Genomic DNA, 22174 nt, shown 5'->3' with positions numbered 1-22174 from the left:
CCACTCGTCCAGTTAAACTGGTTTAGAGGTTTGAAAGCAGCTCACCAGCACCACTGTTACAAACTTACTGGTTTCCGTTCCAACTAGTGATCAACTTCCGGTTGTAGCCGACCAACTGTTGCTCGAGCTACTACTAACTAAAAGCCGTAGAAGACCGTGTTGCTCTTCATAGTTGTACTACACTAATTTAATTATTTATCAGAACAACTCATATTTGTATGTGCTTGAATATTCTTTTTAAATATAAAGACACAGAGAGAGAGAAAAATGGACGCTATTACGGTCATTCCCCACATGCTCACCCAAAAACCCTTTTCCCTCGGACTTCACTTTTTACTTTTTTAAATTATTATAATTATTGTTACTATATTTTTTTCTTTATTTGTTTTCTTTGTCTGTTCTTGTTTTTTTGTTTTTTGTGGCATCCAGTGTGGGGAGCAAAATAGAAATTTCAGTAAAACGTGTTTCTTTACTGTGCACATGACAATAAACACTTTGAATCTTGAATCTAAAACACGGAAACGTCGCAAAACAACGCGCTAACCAATAGATCCGTTACACCATGAAGTGTCATAGTGTCACACCTGAGTGCGTCGGGCTGTAATTACTTGTGGTTTAGTGAAGAATGAAGCTCACATTTAAAGACTAAAGACAGTTAAAGTGAAGCTATGTGACAGCTTTACTGCTGAAGACAGAATCTGACTTTTTAACGCGATGGAAGAACAGCAAAAGATAAAAGAACAAGTCCTGCAGGAGCTGGTGAAGCAGGAAGGTAATGACCGGTGTGCGGACTGTGGACAGCCTGGTGAGTAACGATCATCCATCCGTTCATCCATCCATGCAACAAGACAATCAATAAATTAAGTGTTTGTGGTTACCAGTAACACTCATCCTTTCACAGCACTGGAGGTAGATTTATCACTTTATTATTTAATAATAAAAAAAAAAAGTTGCTTCAATCAATAAAACGTAATTTCAATCAAAACACACCTCCAATTAAATAAAAATTGTTTAAATTAAAATAATAATAATCATTTATTACAGAAGCTTATTGCGTTCACTGAAGAAGAAACACGTTTGTGTTTTTCTGAATTGATGAGATAAAAATAATAACATTAAAAAAGTCTGTGTTTTTATAGGAAATATTTTTCGTTTTTTCTGCATTAATGACATACGTTTTTATAAGGAAGTATGAATTTCCTATAAAAACTAGAAAAACTCAGAAAAACTGAAAAATATTTCCTATAAAGGCATAAAAACAGGTCCATTATTTTTATTTACTTATTATTTATCTCATCAACTCAGAAAAGAAAAAAAACGAAAAATATGTCCTATAAAAATATCTTGTCAATTCAGAAAAAACGAAAAATATTTCCTATAAAAAATTATCTCATCAATTCATACAAAATTGAAAAATATTTTCTATAAAAGCGTAAAAACAGGTCAATTTTTTTATTTACTTTTTTTTATGTCATCAACTCAGAAGAAAAACGAAAAATATTTTCTATAAAAAATAATCTTGTCAAATTATAAAAAACAAAAAACATCTCCTGTAAAAACATGAAAACAGGTCATTTTTTAATTTACTTATTTTTTATCTCATCAACTCAGAAAAAAAAAAGAAAATTATTTCCTATAAAAAATCATCTCGTCAATTTATAAAAAAACCCAAAAAATATGGAAAACCAACATCCAACAAATCATCATACATTACATTATCATATTCCTTACACGTGTACATTCTTCCATGTTTTATGTTGAAAGCATGTTTGTCTGTAAATTGCTTTAACTTTATTAATGTCTGGACACTCCTTCAGATCCTCCTTTAAACCGTTCCATAATCGAATCAGATTGAATAATAAAGACACAAATGTCCTATACCATAATATAACCTAAATACAAAGAAGATGATAACTCACCATTTACAGTCAAAGAAAAAAGTGTCACATATTTATTTGCATTGAAACACTTTTTTATTTGATTGAAAATGTGTTTTTTGATTTAAGCAATTTTTTTTTTTTTTTAATTAAAAAATATTTTTTTGACTGAATAATAAAGACACAAATGTACCTCCATATGTATGTCTTTACCTTCCAGAATTTCTTTGTTTTATAGTATAAAATCAAATGCAACAGCATCTCAGTTTAACTTGACTCGACCTTCAGTTGATTTTTGAGACCATTTGACGTAGACTTGGTGGTTATTATGATTGTACTTCTGCATTGCCTGATTATGTTTGAGAATTAGATCAAAAGGTGATTGTTAGGGACCAAGCAGTGAGGCAAGGAGACAAAAGCTTTACATTTCAAAAAAAGCTTCTTTATTGGCCACAGACAAACACAGGCCAATAAAAGAGGTCAACTTAACATAATGTTACATTTGTAAGATAGAATGTGCAAAGAGACACAAACAAACTGACCTCCTCAAATGAGACAGGAGTCAACTTAAATACAGCTTGGACCATACCAAATATAAATAAGCAGAAACACAGGGGATAAACAACCAAAACTAAGGGACAAACACAGCCCCCTTAACCCCAGTCCCCCTCTGCAATGGTCTGGTCCACTTAAGGCCGCCTCCAGCTCTCTCCAGGCCAGCCCCTCGCCACCTCTCTGTTCTTCTTAAAGGGACAGAGAATAATGTCGGTGTCAATCATCAAATGATTTAGGACTTGTTACCTCTGTGTGGTCACAGTGATGCTTAATATTTATCTTAAGTGTCCAGGTTTTCATTAAAAATGTGAGTGAACAAAAGGTAAATGGTCAGAGATAAATATTTAATTACTAGTGACCTTATTCTTTTTAATTTTTAAATTTACATTTCTTATTTGAGATAACAGAAAAACAAAGAATGAGGAAGTCGATTCCAGTGAAATTGTGACTTACTTCATGCTGTAGGAATATGGAGGTAGATTTGTGTCTTTAATATTCCATAAAAAAAAAAATTAAAAAAAAACACTTTTCAATCAAAACAAAAGTCACTTCAATCGAAAAAATAAATATTTTCAGTCAAAGAAACAAAGTGTTCAAATGCAAAAGTATATTTGAGAACACTTTTTTTCTTTGATTGAAAATGTTTTTTGGGGGTTTTTTTGTATTTGAACCATATTTTGGGTAGTACATTTGTGAATTTATAATTCAAAAACAAAAAAAAAACATTTCAATCAAAGAAATACATTTCAATGAAAAAAAAACATTTAAAAAGTGTTCAAATGCAATTATTTGGGTCTCAGATATGCTTTTGTACTTTTTTGTGATTTGCATTACTTTTTTTCTTCTTTACTTCATACTTTTATTCTTTGTTTTGAAAATGTTTTTTGTTTTTTTTTTCCGATTGAAACATTGTTTTGTTAACTGAATCTTAAAGACACAAATCAACCTCCATAACCTCTATAAAGGTTTTTAATATTTGGTCAGTTTTGATCATTTTGATGTTTGAAGCTGAAAAGAAAGAATCCTTGATATTAGGTTTAAGTAATCAATCAATTTTTCATTCAAAATGATGATTTGGCTGTTTTCAGGTAATGTTAGATTGCTGTTTGTTCATTCTGACGTGTGATGCTGTTTGATTATGTCCCTTTTTTTAATTTTTTTTTTATTGAGTCATCAAACAAGTTTTATCACATACATTTCTTGATTATGTCCCTTGAATGAAATGTGGGACAGAGAGGCAGCAGGAATACAACACTCACAACACACACACACACACACACACACACACACACACACACACACACACACACACACACACACACACATATATATATATATATATATATATACAGTATATATATATAACAATGTGAAGTGGAATTTACACAACATTTGATGGACATTTAAAAATGCAACCTTTAAATTTACTGGAGCTGAGCTTTTGTCCACTTTAAGATCCAGAATGGGCGTCCTACAAGCTGGGAGTGTTTGTGTGTATGAACTGCTGTGGGATCCACCGTAACCTGCCCAGTCCGGTCAAATCCATCAAACTCGACTTCTGGGATGTCAGGCAACTGGAGGTACTGGCTGATTACCACTGTTACAGTTAAGAAAATGTTGTTTGTTTAGACCTGGGCAATATATCGAGATTCACAATTGATTGAGTTGTCCATTTTATAGAAAAAAAAATATATATATACAGTACATATATATATTTTTATAGCTTATTTTGTATTAAAATATTTGTTTTAGGAGTTGCTGCTTTTGCTACTAGTCAGAACAGCATGAAAACCACAGTTAGATGGATTTTCAGTGCATCCTAACCCAGACCTTCCCCTAAACAAGCCACAATACAGAACTCACTCACTGCTGTACCTTTTAGGAGAAAAAGCCAAAAGTGGCTCATATTGTGCATCTGTTTGTTAACAAATGTGCCTGTGTAGCATTTTTCATCAGCAAATTTAACCCAGAATTGTCTTTCTGCTTAAGTTTTATTGAGTTAAAAATATCAAGATGTATATCGTATTTGGCCATTTTTAGAAAAGATTATAGAGATATGAATTTTGGTCAATATCGTCCAGCTCTGTGTCTGTTTACTTTCTTGATCTGGATTTATTTTTTCTACCTTTTTTTTTTTTTTTTTTTTTTTTTGCAAGCTTATGAAATCCAAAGGCAATGTGATCGCACAGGCTGAGTATGAAGCAGATGTCCCACCATACTACTATCGACCAAAACTGAACGATCCCAGGTATTTTTCCAGGATTTAAAATCCAAACACCTTCATAAAACTATAGCAGCAAAAAAACTTGCAGTTTAATTAACCCTCCTATTATCCTCAAATATTACTCCCACATTTTGACTCCATTGTTGACCCCCCCCAATTAACATATTTGCTTATTTGTATTTCATCAGATGAGATTGCGTCCTCTACGTCACTTTTACTGTGAAGGAGCTGTTCCAAAACCTTATTGACAGTAAACCTTTTCCTAGATGACGTTTTCAATAGAGAGTGTGTGTGCACATTACAAGTTTTTATGTCAGGCACTTTGTTTATCCGTTGAATACATACATAACTCCCTGATAATGAAACCATGACCTGTTCTCTAGCGCCACCATCAGGACAAGCACAAGTCATCAAAAGTATCAACTCTGCACCTGCAGGTGTGGGAATGTAAAGTCACGCATGGGTCACACACAGATAGACATGTTTTACACAGCTAAAACAGCTTGGGGTTAAAGTGAGCAAAGAATGGTCAAACTATTATTTTTGAATGATGAATGCAATGGGGTCAAATTGACCCCAAGGTTATTAAGGGGGTTAAAACTGTATAATTACAATATATAAGTCATGATCTTATCGCATTGTCATTTATTTTTTTTTCAAAGATTGTATGTCCAACTCGTTTACTTTCATATCATACAAATCTTAAAATTTTGAATATTTTTTTTTTAGATTAAAATGATACAAATATTGAGAAATATTGCAAAAATAAAATAAAAAATTATTATAAAAATCTCATAATGGCCCAATGGCACTTTTGTTATGAGGGTGACGAGATAAGGAATTATTTAGACTTTCGCCATCATTTCTTACATTTGTGTGTTGTATTTCAATCACAGCTTCCTGAGGGAGCAGTGGATTCGAGCGAAATATGAGCGAAGAGAATTCACTGGAGAAATGCGATATCCACCTCTGCCATATTCCACAGGTGAGGCTTCCACTGCACTCATACTGGATAGATGTCATGGTAATTAATTTGAACAATGTCTCTTTTTTTATCATGAATGGTATTTGAAGAAAGAAACAGTTTGTTTTACCAGAACATTAAGAAAGTGTGATTTATTTCCTGCTGCAACAAACAAAGAAACTTCATTGTAATTTAAGTATTTACTGGTACTCATACAGTAATGCAGGTGTCACTGTGTGTTTTTATTGGCTCAACAACAGGTTTATATGAAGGAAAGCTGTTGAAGAAAGGAAAAAACAAGCCCCAGTTTCTGAGCAGGAAGTTTGTTCTGTCAGAGAAGGAATTTACCCTGCTGTACTACAACAAAGACAATGTGAGTCATCTTTGACACAGCTTAAGTTTATCATACCACGTCTTTGCCAAACAGGTCTAGTCCTTTCGTGATACAGCACATGGTGTAAAAGAAAAGTGCTGCTTAAAGGCACACCGTGGACTTTTGACCTAAAGAGTTGACCCATCCAATAAATAACTATGATATTAATTATAACCCCTCTCAACTGGATCTGCTTGTCGATAGCTCTGCTAGTCTACTAAAATCCACCTTGGACTCAATTGCCCCATTGAGGGAAAAAACTATTAAACGTCAGAGGAAAGCTCCGTGGTTTAGCTCTGAAACTCACACACTCAAACAAACAACCCGTAAATTAGAGAGAATGTGGCGCTCCAATAAAACAGAGGAGTCACGAATACTCTGGCAAGAAAGCCATAGTAAATACATGACAGCCTTACGACATAGTCGATCTACATACTATTCCTCACTAATTGAAGAAAATAAAAATAATCCGAGGTACCTTTTCAGCACTGTAGCCAGGCTAACACAAAGTCAGAGCTCTATTGAGCCCATGATTCCTCTAGCCCTCAGCTGTGAGGACTTTATGACATTTTTTAACGATAAAATTCACAAGATTAGAGATAAAATTAGCCACTCCCTGCCTTCACCTGGGCCTGCTGTACCATTAAATGTAAATAGGCCTAACCTAAACTGTTTCACACATATAGGACTTCAGCAACTTAACTCTATTATTTCATCTTCCAAACCATCGACCTGCCTTTCAGATCCGATCCCAACTAAGCTGTTTAAAGAAGTTGTTCCCCTGGTCTGCCCATCTTTGTTGGAGACAATAAATATATCCCTATCAATAGGCTACGTGCCACAGTCCTTTAAAGTAGCTGTATTCAAACCCCTTCTCACAAAACCTACTCTTGATTCCAGCACTTTAGCAAACTACAGGCCTATATCTAATCTTCCTTTTATTTCAAAGATTCTTGAGAAAGTTGTGGCGGCTCAGCTCTGTGAATTTCTTCAAAACAACAGCCTGTTCGAGGACTTCCAGTCAGGCTTTAGAGCTCAACACAGCACAGAGACTGCTTTAGTTAAAGTAACTAATGATCTACTCTGGGCTTCAGATGAAGGACGACTCTCAGTGCTGGTTTTATTAGATCTTAGTGCAGCTTTTGACACTATAGATCACTATATTCTACTAGAGAGATGAGAGGAATTACTTGGAATCACAGGGACTGCCCTAAACTGGTTTAAGTCCTACCTATCTGATAGGTACCAGTTTGTACACGTGAATAATAAGTCTTCTGTGTACACTAAAGTATGCTACGGGGTTCCTCAGGGCTCTGTGCTAGGTCCAATCCTATTCTGTATCTATATGATCCCCCTTGGTAATGTTATGAGAAAATACTTTGTTAACTTTCACTGCTATGCTGATGATACCCAACTGTATGTATCAATGAAGCCAGGTGAGACAAATCAGCTATCTAAACTTGAGACCTGTCTAAAGGACATTAGGGCCTGGATGGACCAAAATTTTCTTCTTCTTAACTCAGACAAGACTGAGGTCATTGTACTGGGCCCATGAAACCTTAGAGAAACCTATGCTAGCCTAACTGCCCTAGATGGCATTACTCTGGCACGAAGCACAACTGTTAGAAACCTTGGGGTTCTATTTGATCAGGATTTATCCTTCAACTCTCACATAAAACAAACTTCAAGAACTGCCTTCTTTCATCTCCGTAACATTGCTATAATCAGATCTATCCTGTCTCAGGGCGACGCCGAAAAGCTAGTCCATGCTTTTGTTACCTCTCGACTGGATTATTGTAATTCTCTTTTAGCAGGCTGCCCGAGCAAGTCGCTTAAGACACTTCAGCTGGTTCAAAAATGCTGCAGCACGTGTACTGACTAAAACTAGGAGAAGAGATCACATTACTCCTGTATTAGCCTCTCTGCATTGGCTTCCCATAAAATATAGAATAGAATTCAAGATTCTTCTTCTCACTTATAAAGCCCTAAATGGACAGGCACCAGCCTATCTCAAGGAGCTTGTAGTGCCATACAATCCCCCCAGAACACTACGCTCTCAAAATGCTGGACTACTCGTTGTTCCATTTGTCTCTAGAAGTAGTATAGGAGGAAGAGCTTTCAGTTATCAGGCCCCACTTCTCTGGAACCATCTACCAACCACGGTTCGGGGGGCAGACACCCTCTCTACCTTTAAGGTTAGGATCAAAACATTCCTCTTTGGTAAAGCTTTTAGTTAGGAACCAGCTCATAGCTCATAGTTAAGATGCAATAGGCATAGACTGCCGGTGGGGGGGTCTGGCATGCTCGTTTGGCGAGAGGTTGGAGAGGGCATTAAGAGAGAGGTCATTTAGGTTAGAGAGAGACCGGAGAGGGTCCCATTCCTCTCTCAAACACTCCCTCTATGTCTGTTTCTTCCCTTGTGTGTTTGCTCCTGTACTCCTTCTGGCTTTTGTCTTGCAGGTCCGTGGGATCCTCAGTGTGGAGTTACAGAGTCTCAACAACTCTGTCTCCACCCTTTCCTCTGCACACACCCAACACAGCATAACGTGGATGGCTGTTCATCATAGGAATGGGATCCACACAAGGTTCCTGCTGCTTAACAGAAGGTTTTCCTTGCCACCATGATGAATTCATGTTGGGTGTGGGATACATATGTATGTGTATATACGTATATATGCATATGTGTGTATCCATAAAATGAAGAGTCCGTCCTTAAGACTGCTCTACTGTAAAGTGTCTTGAGATACCATTGGTTATGATTTGGCGCTATGCAAATAAAAGATTGATTGATTGATTGATTGATATGAATTATTTTAAATGATTCCTCAGGCCAATATACAGGACTTGACAACATCAATGCTCCGAGCGTGGCTTCCCTCTTGAAATACCGACTATGTAAGTTTGGATAGACGGACCGTCTTTGGCCAGGTCATGTGACCTGGAAAATGCCTGGCGAACGTATCACTTTACGGCAGTTTCGTGACCACAGGCTCGGATATATACAGTTCCCACATGTTTTCACAACATACGGGCATTTCCTGAATCGGCGCCATTGCTGTGGGCAGCTGAAACGAGTTAGCTTCTGTTTACAGCCAAAAGAGCACAATATGGTAGTTTCGTGTTGGATTAATGGTGCATTAATCGCCGCGATAGTTCAGTTAAACGTGGATTTTTAAGTAAGGGAAGTCGGCAAGTCAGATCCGTAACTTCGCGATAAGGATTGGCTCTCACCGGGTCGCCTGTCCCTCGCCCGCGCCGACTCCCAGTGAAGGGAGCCGACGTCGGCGACGAGGCCAGGGAGTAGGGGGGAGCGCCACCGATGCGGCAAGGAGGGCCAAGCGCTGGGCCTCCGGCGGCGGAGAGAGGGGCGGCTGATTTTTGCGACCGTGCTACGGCGCTTGTGGCCACTAGGGGCGCTAGACGTGAAAGTTACAGGTCTAGCGCCCCAAGTGGCCAAAAGTTACAGAATGTGCCTTTAAAGAGTAACTAAACCCCAAACCCAATTTTTTTCTGCTGAATACATATGTACTGTATATTTGGGTATTAAGTAATGCTGTTTATTAATCCTAGTTCCGCTCTTCGTATTTTAGTAAAAGTATTTTAATTTTGCGTATTTAGGTGTAAAATGTCAGAGTTACTGGCTACTAAGGGCTGAACGCCGGCTATTACAAGTGTTTTTTTGGCTGAGACAGATTCTTTGGATTCCCCTATGTCATCAGCTTTCACTGTTGGCCCACCCCTCCTATAAAAGCTGAGAGAAGGAAGGAGAGTTTCCTCTAGGTGGTAATGCTTCTTGCCTTGGTTGCCAACAACCGTAAAACTACACAGAAGAAGAAGAAGAAGAAGAGGGTTTCGTCCAATCACAGCCCTCAGTGAGCATTGATTGACAGCCTAAATGAGGAAGTCCACTTTGTTCCATGTGAAACAGCCGCTGTAGCGGTGATGTTTTTGACTCTGTGCTTCTATAGAGGATTCATCAAGATAGCCTCTGTGCGTATTTACAGACACATCTATGCTATGTGTGTATTCCTGTCTGTCTCTGCGTGTGCACGGACGTGTGTGTACTTTTTATCGCTATTTATTTATTTTATTTATTCAGTTTATTTCCGACATGGTTGCATTCACAGAAGTTTTGTTATTCCTTTTTTTTTGTACATGCCGTAAAAGGAGACGAGAGAAGCAGTTTGCTTATCCAAGTCCCGTCCCCTGTTTTGTACACAGAAAATTTACATCAAAGCTTGTCCCTCTGGTTGTTCTGAACACAATTTCATTTCTTTTTTTTTTTTTTTTTTGTCCTTTTTTATGTAGGATTTATTCTCATCTGTAGTCAGTGTTGTCTTTTTTCATTCCTCCTCTCCATCGTTGTTCGTGTCATCCTTGTTCCCTGCAGATTCCATTCCCTGACTTTGTTTACGTTCCTCCAGTTAAAAAAAAAACTTAATTGTCTTTCGAAGATCCTTGTTTTGTCTCTGCATCAAGGTTATTCTAGCTGTTAATAGCTATTGACAGTGCTGTGTTTTCCAATGTTAGATTTAACCCTTTCTCGTATAAACACATTACTATGTCTTAGTTTATAAGCAGTTTGTTTGTATATGAAACGTTTTTGTATTTGATATGGGAGTGTTTTAAGTGAGGCCCTAAATGCGAGAATTTGTGTGTTGTAGTGTATTTCTTGCAGTTTTAGGTATTTGGCCTTTTTTCAATTAGTTTGTTTGTGTGTGCGTTGTGTGGTGCTTTATATAGAATTCAAATTGTTTTTTGTTTTTTTTAAGTTTAAATAAAGGTTCAAGATACGTTTTGTAGGTGTTTCCCCAGATTTCTGAGCAGTAATTTAAATGTGACCCAATAAGGGAAGAATAGATTATCTTCAGTGATTTGGTATGTAGTATTTGTTGTAATTTCCATAGGATGTAGTTCCGTTTTCAATGTTTTGTCTTTAAGATATTTTTTATATAATGTATTTATTAATTTTTTTTTTTGCATGTGTTTGCGTGTGTTTCTGGGTGGATGTTGTCAATCAGGAGACAAACAACAGATTAATATGTTCTCCCTTTGGTCTCGTTATTTTTACTGTTACACATTCTCCATTTCATTGTTATCTTTTATGTATAATGCCTTTTATCGTAAAGTTCATACCTTTTTGTTCATTTAGCCAAGTTTCTGACAGTGCCGCATTGAATTCAGTGTCCGAAAAGTAAGCACAGTCTGAGTCTTGTTTCCAGTGTTTATATTGATCTGGGTTCATGTCCATGATTACCATCAGTAATGTTGTTGTTTAGGTGGATCCTTCATATTTTCCCAAGTCTTCCATCGTTTTGATGAAGATTGGTTTTCCGTTCTCTTCTCCCAGTGGTGTGATATAAATCCTGCAGTTCCTTGTCCACGTCTTCAGAATTTTTCCTCCTTTTTTTATTTGGCGTGCCTTCCATGCGATGCTTGCGTTTTGTTTTGTCAGGTGTTCATTCATGAAAACCTTTGTTTTTTTCAATTTCTTGCCTTGCTTCAATAGTTCTCCTTTAAATTTCACATTCGTGAAGGTGATTTTTACAGCTCTTTTGTCATTACGCTTTGGCAAGAGTTGGCAGGAGTTGATGTTGTTAGGGTTCAGGACAATGTCCTTCGACTCCAAGTAATCAGTGACCTGTTGTTCAATTGATTTTGTGTCTTCGTCACTCGCTTCCGTTGTCTGTCTCCTGGGTGCTATCTTTAGGCCTGTAATGATGACATCTTTCTCTCTTTCCTTTTGTTCCAGCTCTTCAACCCTCGCGTTTAGCAGTTTTAGCTCTTCAGCATTCTTTATATTTTGTTGTTTCAGTACCTTTACTTCACTTTGAAGGCTTTCCAGTGATCTTTCCAGCGTCTTTTCCAACGACTTTATCTCGGCTGTGATCCGTGCAGATCGATCGTCTATGTGCGTGCGGTGGTGGGAGAGCAGGGCTGTTTGCCCCTGAGTGGTGTCTGTAAGGCTGTGTGTGAGCTTCACGTTGTGATTGTGTGTGCCTGAAGTTGTAGTGACACATCTCAGCTGTGTGAAGTCGCTATGTGTGTGTGTACAGTCACATCATTGTGTGCATTACCATCTGTCTCTGCACACAGCTCTGTGGGCTGCCTGAGTCTTACTGCTACAGCATTAACACCCATAATCAAGGCTTTTTTAAATTTTCTTCCTAGTGGCAGGTCAGCAGAAAGCAGGGGTTTATTTACTCTTAAAGTTTAGCAGTTGAAGTACAACAATCTGAAAAGCAAAGTGATCAATGTGGAGTATTCCAGAAAGGGGGTTATGTTCATCATAAGTATTTAGTCAGCCACCAACTGTGCAAGTTTTCCCACCTAAAAAGATAAGAGGCCTGTAATTTTCATCATAGGTATACCTCAACTATAAGAGACAAAATGAGAAAAGAAAATCCTGAAAATCACATTGTAGGATTTTTAATGAATTGATTTGCAAATTATGGTGAAAAATAAGTATTTGGTCAATAATAAAATTTAATCTCAATACTTTGTAATGTTCCCTTTGTTGGCAATGACAGAGGTCAAACGTTTTCTGTAAATTCACCCACTGTTACTGGTATTTTGGTCCATTCCTCCATGCAGATCTCCTCTAGAGCAGTGATGTTTTGGGGCTGTCGCTGGGCAACACAGACTTTAAACTCCCTCCCTGGTTTCATCTGACCATATGACATTTGCCCAATCCTCTTCTGGATCATCCAAATGCTCTCTAACAAACTTCAGACGGACCTGGACATGTACTGGCTTAAACAGGGGGACACGTCTGGCACTGCAGGATTTGAGTCCCTGGCGGCGTAGTGTGTTACTGAAGGTAGCCTTTGTTACTTTGGGCCCAGCTCTCTGCAGGTCATTCACTAGGTCCCCCCGTGTGGTTCTGGGATTTTTGCTCAACGTTCTTGTGATCATTTTGACCCCACAGTGTGAAGTCTTGCATGGAGCCTCAGATTGAGGGAGATTATCGGTGGTCTTGTATGTCTTCCATTTTCTAATAATTGCTCCCACAGTTGATTTCTTCACACCAAGCTGCTTACCTATTGCAGATTCAGTCTTCCCAGCCTGGTGCAGGTATACAATTTAGTTTCTGGTCTCTTTTGACAGCTCTTTGGTCTTGGCCATAGTGGAGTTTGGAGTGTGACTGTTTGAGGTTGTGGACAGGTGCCATTAATACAGGTAATGAGTGGAGGACAGAGGAGCTTCTTAAAGAAGAAGTTACAGATCTGTTAGAGCCAGAAATCTTGCTTGTTTGTAGGTGACCATATACTTATTTTACCGAGGGATTTACCAATTCATTCATTAAAAATCCTACAATGTGTTTTTCTGGATTTTTTTTCTCATTTTGTCTCTCATAGTTAAGGTATACCTATGATGAAAATTGCAGCCATCTCATCTTTTTAAGTGGGAGTACTTGCACAATTGGTGGCTGACTAAATATTTTTTTGCCCCACTGTATGTTTGAGCTCCAATAAGGGAAACTGAGTTTCCGGTTCCAGAAAGAGAGGTAAGTTCTTCGCAGGTTTTGTATAAGAATCCCTGGGTTTCTGCCTGACTCCGCCCACCTGAACACCAGTCAGCCATTGATTGTCCATTCATTCCAAATATATTCCAAATATCTTTGGGAACACTAACGCTTCTCAAGGAACACTTTAATTTACAGAACCTTGACACTCTTTTCGTATCACACATTTATAACATCACACACCGTAGACGTGTGCTCACATCGTTACTAATGTTATGCTGCTTTACGTTTTTTTGCAAACTGTAGTTTTCTTTACAACATAGGGGATGCAGAGCATTTAGGGAAAGGCATTGTATGCAGAGCAATCAGAAAGGTTGATCTGCATTTAAACGCCTACTGACGTCTTTTGTAAAGTTCCATGGATACAAACCTGTGGCCAATGTAAAGGGGGAACACACATTTATACCCTTCAATATGATGCGACAATTTAAAATCTAAATGTGGTGAGATGATTACCTAAATATGCATTACCGTTTTGAGTGATGTTTGTTTTGTATTTAATTTTTTGGCTGCTGCCCTGTGCACTTTTCGGATTGACCCTAAATGAACATGACGTTTTTTAACAAACTTCTTGGCAGCAGCTGCGACGGTTTCACCTTTTCCTCTTATGATGCGTTCACACCCAATGTGACTCTGGCAACTACATTACATTCAAAGTCAATGTAAATGATGCGACATCAAGCGGCCGTCACTGTCTGTAGAGCCGAGGCTGCAGCGGGAGGGCTGTAGACTTCTTCAACTTACTGGGGCCAAATGAAAGTGGAATCCTCCTTGAATACGCTTTTTATTAGTTTGAGTGAACTCACCATTTAGTAATTCTGTTAGTTGAGCATTTAAACTGTAAGTACAAGTGATGCTATGATACTGTAAGTGCTGTAAATGTACAGCTGGAGAAGAAGTGTGCTGCCCTCTCAGTGCTGCCGCCGGCTCCACAAACACATACTTTTCATACTATTCCCCAGTCGCCACGTCACTGGAGTGATGATGCGACCAAAAAGCACGACAATGTTCAAGCAACTCATCACGGGTGATTTAAGCATCTGTAGACCTTTAGAACAGGCCCATACACCCCAAACACCTGCAGGAGAACTTCGAGCTCCATTGGGGTGAAATGAGTGGCTCTCTTCCCGCTGGTTGCAAGGATAGCTCCTTTGCTCCATTGATGATGGCTTTTTATCACTCTCATGCATGTGAGTAACTCAAGGTTTATGTACTCAGAGTGGATTGACCCACTTCATACTTTAATGGAATCAGATACTCAGTTTCCCATCGCGGGGTATGTTAGACTCAGAGTTTGTTGAACCTTCTTTCTGGAATACACCCCAAATCAACAGCGGTTCTTTGTTGTTGTTGTTGTCCAGGAATCCAAAGCCCCTAAAGCTGTAATCAATATGAAGGATCTGAACGTCACCTTTCAGCCAAAAAAGATTGGTCACCCTCATGGCATGCAGCTCAGATTCCAGCAGGAAAACCACACCAGGAACATTTACGTCTATCACGAGAGGCCAGAGGTGGGAACATGCAATTAACATTTCATAGTGCTACAGATGTTATCCTCTCTTAGCTTATTGGGCCTGTACTGCAAAACTGGATTTCCTCTTACCACACTAACTTCCAGGATTTATTCAATGTGAGCTGTACTATGACACTGGCTAACATCTTACTACTGTAACTTAGGCTGAACACCAGGGTTATGGTCAATTACATTTTTTAATAAGTAAACTTGAATATAAAAAATATTTTGATAATTAATAAAGGTAGGGTAGGTGACTTTCAAAAGCTAGCATGATTCCGAATGTAGTCTCCCCGACGGCTCCACCTTTACCCCCCTCCCCTCCCCCTGTGTTCCATCTCACTCACATGCACAAGCACAGCTACTGCAGAAGAGGAGCTTAGCTCATCGCTTGTATTGTGTAGAAACTTTGTTGTTTCATGCCTCATTCAGCAGTATAAGTAATCAATAACCTTTATCATTATATATGTTAAAAAACATGACCAAAAACGTTTTAACTCTGTCATCGGAGCTCGTGCATGCGAGGGGCCGAGAACGAGCAGGGGGACAGGGAGACGTGATTGGTTAAAAAAAAACGGTTTGTTTTTTTCCATTGGTCGAAGTTTTTACAGATTTACAGCTGCTATAGATGATGATTTTCAGAGCACATAAGATCTTAATTTCTGTTAGGACATAAAGACAATTTTAACCCAAAACTTAAAAAGTGTATCTGGAAAAAATCACCTACCCTAGCTTTAACTATGTACAGTATGTGTAAGCCAAAGAACTGTGACATGGTTTACATCTGATGGACTTATCTACAGTCAGCTGATGTATAGTGACACTGTCAGCATCAGCAGGAACATACTACAGTGAAACAATGTGCTCTCATCCCAGTTTGTGTGTGATAAATTGAGGAGGACTACCTGAATACAAACACGTCTGTGATGTAATAAACTGAAACTGATCAGAGCGCTGTCCGTTTATCATCCCATTGATTAATATTGAATAATCTCACGCTTTTACGCATTAACAGTAGGGGTGGGTATCGATTCGAATTTCCCAAATCGATTCGATTCACAAGGGCCCGATTCGATTCTTGATTTGATTAACGATTCACTTTTGATTGATTGTTGATTCAGTTAAGGATATCAAGCAGTACCAGTTATACTTGGATATGGAAGACATTCTCATTAGAACTAATGATGCAAATAGTAGAAACTACAACTTTGTCTTGGTGCATTAGTAAAAATATGAATATTTACATTAATAATTGAATCTCATGCTACATTAATCATGTAAGTTTTATTTGAGCAGAACAAAATTGCAATGACTTAAATCAATTGAAAGCACAGGGCAGGCTGTGTAAATAAAGTGGCAACAAGACACATTGTAAACTCAAGACATTCTCATTCCTTTGAGTCTCACAAAGGTTTTGTGCTAATGTTCCGGTGGTTGCACAACAAATCTAACTGTATAATAAGAGACACAAACATTAAAAATTAATAAATAATTATAAATAAAAGAAAACATCCAGAAATTAAGGTGTAAGTGGGGAAAGAGTCACAGTGTGTTAACACATTCCGTTCCTGCAGGGATGTGTGAGTGAATGACGGTGTTAGACGGTTCTTTGTGTCCATCCATCCATCCATTTTCTTCCGCTTTTATCTGGGGCTGGGTCGCGGAGGCAGCAGTCTCAGCAGAGACTCCCAGACCTCCCGATCCACGCACACCTCCTCCAGCTGTTCTGGGGGGACCCCGAGGCGACACCAGGCCAGCTCAGAGACATAGTCCCTCCAGCGTGTCCTGGGCCTTCCATGAGGCCTCTTCCCAATAGGACAATCCTGAAACACCCCCCGAGGGAGGCGACCAGGAGGCATCCGAAACAGATGCCCGAGCCACCTCAGCTGGCTCCTTTCGACGTGAAGGAGCAGCGACTCTACGCCGAGCTCCTCCCGAGTGACTGAGCTTCTCACCCTATCTCGAAGGGTGCGCCCAGCTACCCTGCGAAGGAAACTCATTTTGGGCGCCTGTATCCGTGATCCAAATTTTGGATTTGGGTTTTGTGTGTGTTTGAGTATTCATCTTTAGCATCGACTATTGTCTACAGTTTACTACGACCTCCATTAAAGCCTGTAAAACTATGACAGCAGCTTGAATCACGTCCTTACAATACCTTTTGGGCAGAGCTGCGGTGCATGCCCTCCCCACACCCTCCCCCCTCGAAGCGCGAGACGCTGCACTACTAATCTACAGGCATATTAAAAGGTTCGATTCAAGAGTTTTATGAATCAATATCGGGCTATACAAAGGAGAATCGATTCAAATCGATTGATCCATTTTTTTAAACCCAGCCTTAATTAACAGTGTCAGCAGCTTCTTGCCTGTGTTCTTTTCTTCCTGCTTTTTTTTGCAGCAACATCATTGTTTTTGGTCTGAATTATGGATTTTAATTCTTCATATTAATTGTGACGTAAATTGCTCTACACAGTTTATATGTGATTGTGATTGGTCTAATGCAGCAATCTCTACCCATTTCACGAGAGCGTGCACATATTCATCTTGAAATCACCTGTGTTGAGTGAAAATATTTATATTCAGCTTTGTAGTACAGGCCCATCCTGTCTAGTACAAACTTTTTTATATACCTTCACAATGTTAATGACAAAAGCCTAAACTTTTTATTATTTATTCATGCACTTATTTATCCTTTTATGTGTTTACCGTACTTTAACTATTAAACAAATTGTATAATGAATTGTAACTTGATTAGTGTTATTTTTCTCTAATTTTTTAGGAAATTGTTACGTGGTTCAATGCCATTCGTGCTGCTCGCTATGCTTACCTGAAGACAGTGTATCAGACTGGAAGCATCGAAGAAGTGGGTTGAGATCAAGTCCTTCAATCTGAAAGAATATTAATGTAGTATTTCTCAACCTTGGGGTCATAACCCCATGTGGGGTCGCCTGGATTTTAAATGGGATTGCATGAAATGTCTAGTAATTCATATAATTCAAATAAAATGTTCTATTCTTTTTTCAAATAAGAACACAACATACAATTTTAAGCATCTGTATTCTATATTTTCACTTTTTCAAACATAAATCTAGTTCAAAGAAAATGCAATAAGAAAAGAAGAATAAGGAAAAGAATAAATAAAATACAACCCGTGATCCTGAAAAGGAGCAAGCTGGATGGAAAACGGATGGATAGATAAAATAACACAGTATCTTGTCACTTTGTACCCTAATCCTAGCTAATCTGTATTTGTTACACATTATAACAAACATGATCAAAAACCTTTATTTAAAAAAAAGAAGAAATGTGTCATATCAAAATGGGGTCAGGATCCAAAAAATCTTGTGAACCACTGCATTGATGTGTCCTGCCTCCATTTCAAGGAGAGGGTTTATATACATTAGTTTAGGTCACATGACACATTTTAAAGTTGACCGACTGTGTGTTCTTCAGCTCATTCCAAAAATAACCAACAACTACCTGAAGGAAGGATACATGGAGAAGACTGGGCCTAAGGTGAGTCGAAGGAGATTTTAAAACATGAGTATTGTTTATTTATGCTTTCATCTAAAAAGAATCACAAACATCTATTTCTGAATGAAATTATTATTTATGACTGTGATAAGATGATAACAATAGATACTTTTAAGAAAGCACGATTCTGTTTTAAGAAGAAAAAAAGTGATTATTTAATATTCACTATCATTCCTGCAGGATATTTAGGAATTCCTAAAATACATATATTTGGACTAGTGGGAAAAAAGGTCCACGTTAGCACTCGGAGAACATGCAAACTCAACTAGGGAAGATCATCGATGTATTGCAGAATGGCTAGGTTCAAAACAAGTCCCGTAATTTAAAGCTGCTGGAGACAAAAAAAAAAACAGTTATCAGATAAAGACAGTGTAGACCATAGATCAATAAATTGATCATTAAAAAAAGATGCAAAAGTTTGAAATTGTTGTACAAATCTTTGTTTTGTTCTCCACTGTAAACGCTTTCTTATTGACAATTTTGGAAAGTTTTGCACATTGAATGGTCTGATGTGGATTCCCATAGAATGATGCATATAAGTGTTTTTCCTTCATTCTTACTGTGATTTCTTATGTTTTTCACCAGTCAACGAGGACAGTGAATTGTTTGACACTGTTTTTGTTCTAGTTTGTTCCCGGTATTCCTCGTAATATCACCTCACTCCACGAGACATTCAATTACTGCCAGATTTGGATCTTTCTTTGTAAACCCTAAATAAACATCAACTATTGTTTTGCTACAACTTTCAGTCCGTGATAACACGAGAAATGTGTTGGGAAGTCACTTTGGCAAACACAAAAAAATTGCGATAAGAATGAAGTAAGAACATATCTTCGGAACTCACTTCCCAACAGACAACACAGGCGGGCGCCATCTGCTGGAAGGCACCAAATCCCCCCCCCCTTTTTAATTTATTTTTTTTAAATAATAATTTTAAAAGGTATAATAAACGTGAAACATACCCTTTACAATCACTGTAGATGTTTTCTCTAAATTGAATATTAAAGTCGACTCTTGCCTAGGGCACTGAATGACCTAAAGCCTGCCCTGCTCCACGTTCCACAATGCAATGCACAAAACTTTTCCGACAATGTCAATAATCATCAAACAATCTTTTTTTGACCAAATGATCTTAGATGTGTACACTATATCTTTATCTGAACAAAATTTAATTGTCTCAGGTGAAATAATAATTCTAATTATAATGTGTGTCGGTTTACTGCAGCTACTCCCAAACATGAATATTACCTTATTATTTTATTTTCTGTAAGTGTGTATGTTTGAGCGTGTGAACATGATTTTATTTGCCTTTCATCCTGAAAATACTGAGCTCCAACCTCCCTCTACACGACTGGCAGGTATAGAAGATAAATATAAATGTGCAGTTGTTAACATTGCGTTGTGTTTTCTCCCTGTAGAATACAGAGATGTTTAAAAAGAGATGGTTTACTTTGGATTCCCTGAACAGGAAGTTGTTTTACTTCAAAACTCCTCTGGTGAGAACAAAGTTTCTCAACAATCAAACCCTGTAATGATCAGAGTGGTGTGAGATGCTTTTACCTTCCTTTACTCCGTTGGCTACAGGATGCAGTGGAGTTGGGGCTCATCTTTATCGGCACTGAGAGCAACGGTTACTCAGTGAAGGAGCATGTGGTGAAGAACGCTGTGGGAAACAAGTGGAGGTGTTGCTTTGCATTGGAGATGCCTGATCGACGGTTTGTCTTCATGTGTGAATTCAAGAAAGAACAGAAGGAATGGATGGATGCCATCAGAAAGGTGTTGTCCAGACCGATGGCACCACAGGATTACACCGGTAAGCCTCCATATGAACACGGGATAGAAATAGAGCCATGTTTGGTTCATTAGTGCCCAAAATCTGATAATCATCACACCTATAAAAGATGTGCTTAGTTGTTCCTTAAAGGTTTATGTCAAAAAGCAGCATTACTGTAGATTACTTGAAATTATGAGTCGCTGTTTTCAAAATGAAGTACAAACCAACACTCTGACACGTTCTGACTGCTCACACTGTACGCCCATACACATGTCTGGGTCTTGTTTCTGGAAATGCAATGTACAAATTAGAAGAAGAACTCTGAAGAGTTGCCATTAAAACGGACGAAGAAGAAGAACCTGGAAGTGGAGAGACACTCGCTAATCTCAGCAAAAAGGGCTTTAAAAAAGGAAAGGCGGCGATGTGATGGACCAGGAACTGGCTGAGCAGACGTGGGCAGTACGGCCTGTCAGTTTTACACCGGTCCTACGGTGTTCGCACATGCGCAGTGTCAGAGTTTGAGGTCAGCTGGTTTGTGGCACTGCTTCAACAGTGTGATAATCTCATGGGCGGCGACCAGGATTACAAACATGTTTGATTATCTTACAACCATTCGATCAGGAGCTGGTCGTGAGGTGTTAATTGCTTCTCATGAGCTAATGCATACTACCCCATGTATACTACATCATCCATACTACACCCATGTATACTACACCATGTATGCTACACCATGTATACTACACCATGTATACGACACCCAGGTATACTACACCCATGTATACGACACCCATGTACACGACACCCATGTATACGACACCCATGTATACGACACCATGTATAAGACACCATGTATACTACACCATGTATATTACACCATGTATACGACACCCAGGTATACTACACCCATGTATACGACACCCATGTACACGACACCCATGTATACGACACCAGGAGGTGGGATGCAAGCCCTTAAAATGTTGTTAGAGTTTCATTAAATTGGTGAATTCTGGTGATATCTACAACTGGATTATATGGTAATTTACACTATATCTCATGTTTTCGCTGTCATTTTTACTTTCTCCTGGGGACCGAATTGGATGCTCTAAAATGCCGGATTTGACCCCCGGGCCTTGAGTTTGACACATGTGGTGCAATAGATTATTGTGCGTGATAGAAATGAATGAATATTTTTTATTAGTGTGTAGGAAATCTTGGTTTTCTGAAAACTTTTAACATACTAATCCCTTGCGATCCCAAGAGCCTCCAACCATCTACTTGTTCCAAGTGTCCAAACAAAAACTGTTACTTTAGCTGTTCATTTTGTTCCCCATTTATGTTACTGTATATCAGTGTGTTATTGAGAGAATGTGGAGGAACATTTTTTCCTGGAAAAATGCATCTGCACTTTTTGTAATTTTTTTTTTTCCATACATATAATGAAAGCTGCTTTACAAGTACGGTTTTGCTCATTATTGATATGTATGAATTTATCATGACTAGGATTTGCTTCTGCTTTCAGTTGAAACTGCAGTGAATTGTAAGAGATGAACTACAGAGAGGTGTTGCCATGATGATTGAGGACAGAAGTGCAGCTTTTACACAAGAAGAGTGACTGTTCCATCACTGTGGACTTTTATAAATGGAGACTGTCTATTGCAGAGACAGGAACATTTTATCACAGTGGGTGCGGCAAAAATGTGTTTGTCTGTTCTGAGGGCCACATAAACAATATCCATGTCAGCATTTAGAATAATAACAGACCTGAGCAATAAAACAGTAAAGAACAAAAGGTTTTGTGTGTTTTTGGAGTTGTTTTTTCTATTTTTGGTTGTCATTTT

General features: G+C 38.3%; 1 protein-coding gene across 2 annotated transcripts; it reads left to right on the top strand.

Annotated features, from left to right (window-relative positions):
• The first annotated feature begins 551 nt into the window (after positions 1-551).
• Positions 552-22125, top strand: adap2 (ArfGAP with dual PH domains 2). Of its 2 annotated transcripts, XM_028455621.1 has the most exons (11): positions 552-805; positions 3888-4012; positions 4589-4680; positions 5553-5641; positions 5881-5993; positions 14880-15029; positions 17808-17891; positions 18482-18544; positions 19981-20058; positions 20147-20375; positions 21856-22125. In XM_028455621.1, the coding sequence occupies exons 1-11, from the start codon at positions 715-717 to the stop codon at positions 21882-21884; spliced, it is 1143 nt and encodes a 380-aa protein (XP_028311422.1). In that variant the 5' UTR covers positions 552-714; the 3' UTR covers positions 21885-22125. The 2 variants fall into 2 exon arrangements, with proteins under 2 accessions (XP_028311422.1, XP_028311423.1); XM_028455622.1 differs by lacking the exon at positions 14880-15029.
• Positions 22126-22174: the final 49 nt, after the last annotated feature.

The sequence above is a fragment of the Gouania willdenowi genome, chromosome 8, assembly GCF_900634775.1.
Source record: "Gouania willdenowi chromosome 8, fGouWil2.1, whole genome shotgun sequence".
In the NCBI taxonomy this organism is placed as follows: Eukaryota; Metazoa; Chordata; class Actinopteri; order Blenniiformes; family Gobiesocidae; genus Gouania; species Gouania willdenowi.
This window is presented reverse-complemented; position numbering and strand designations above follow the sequence as displayed.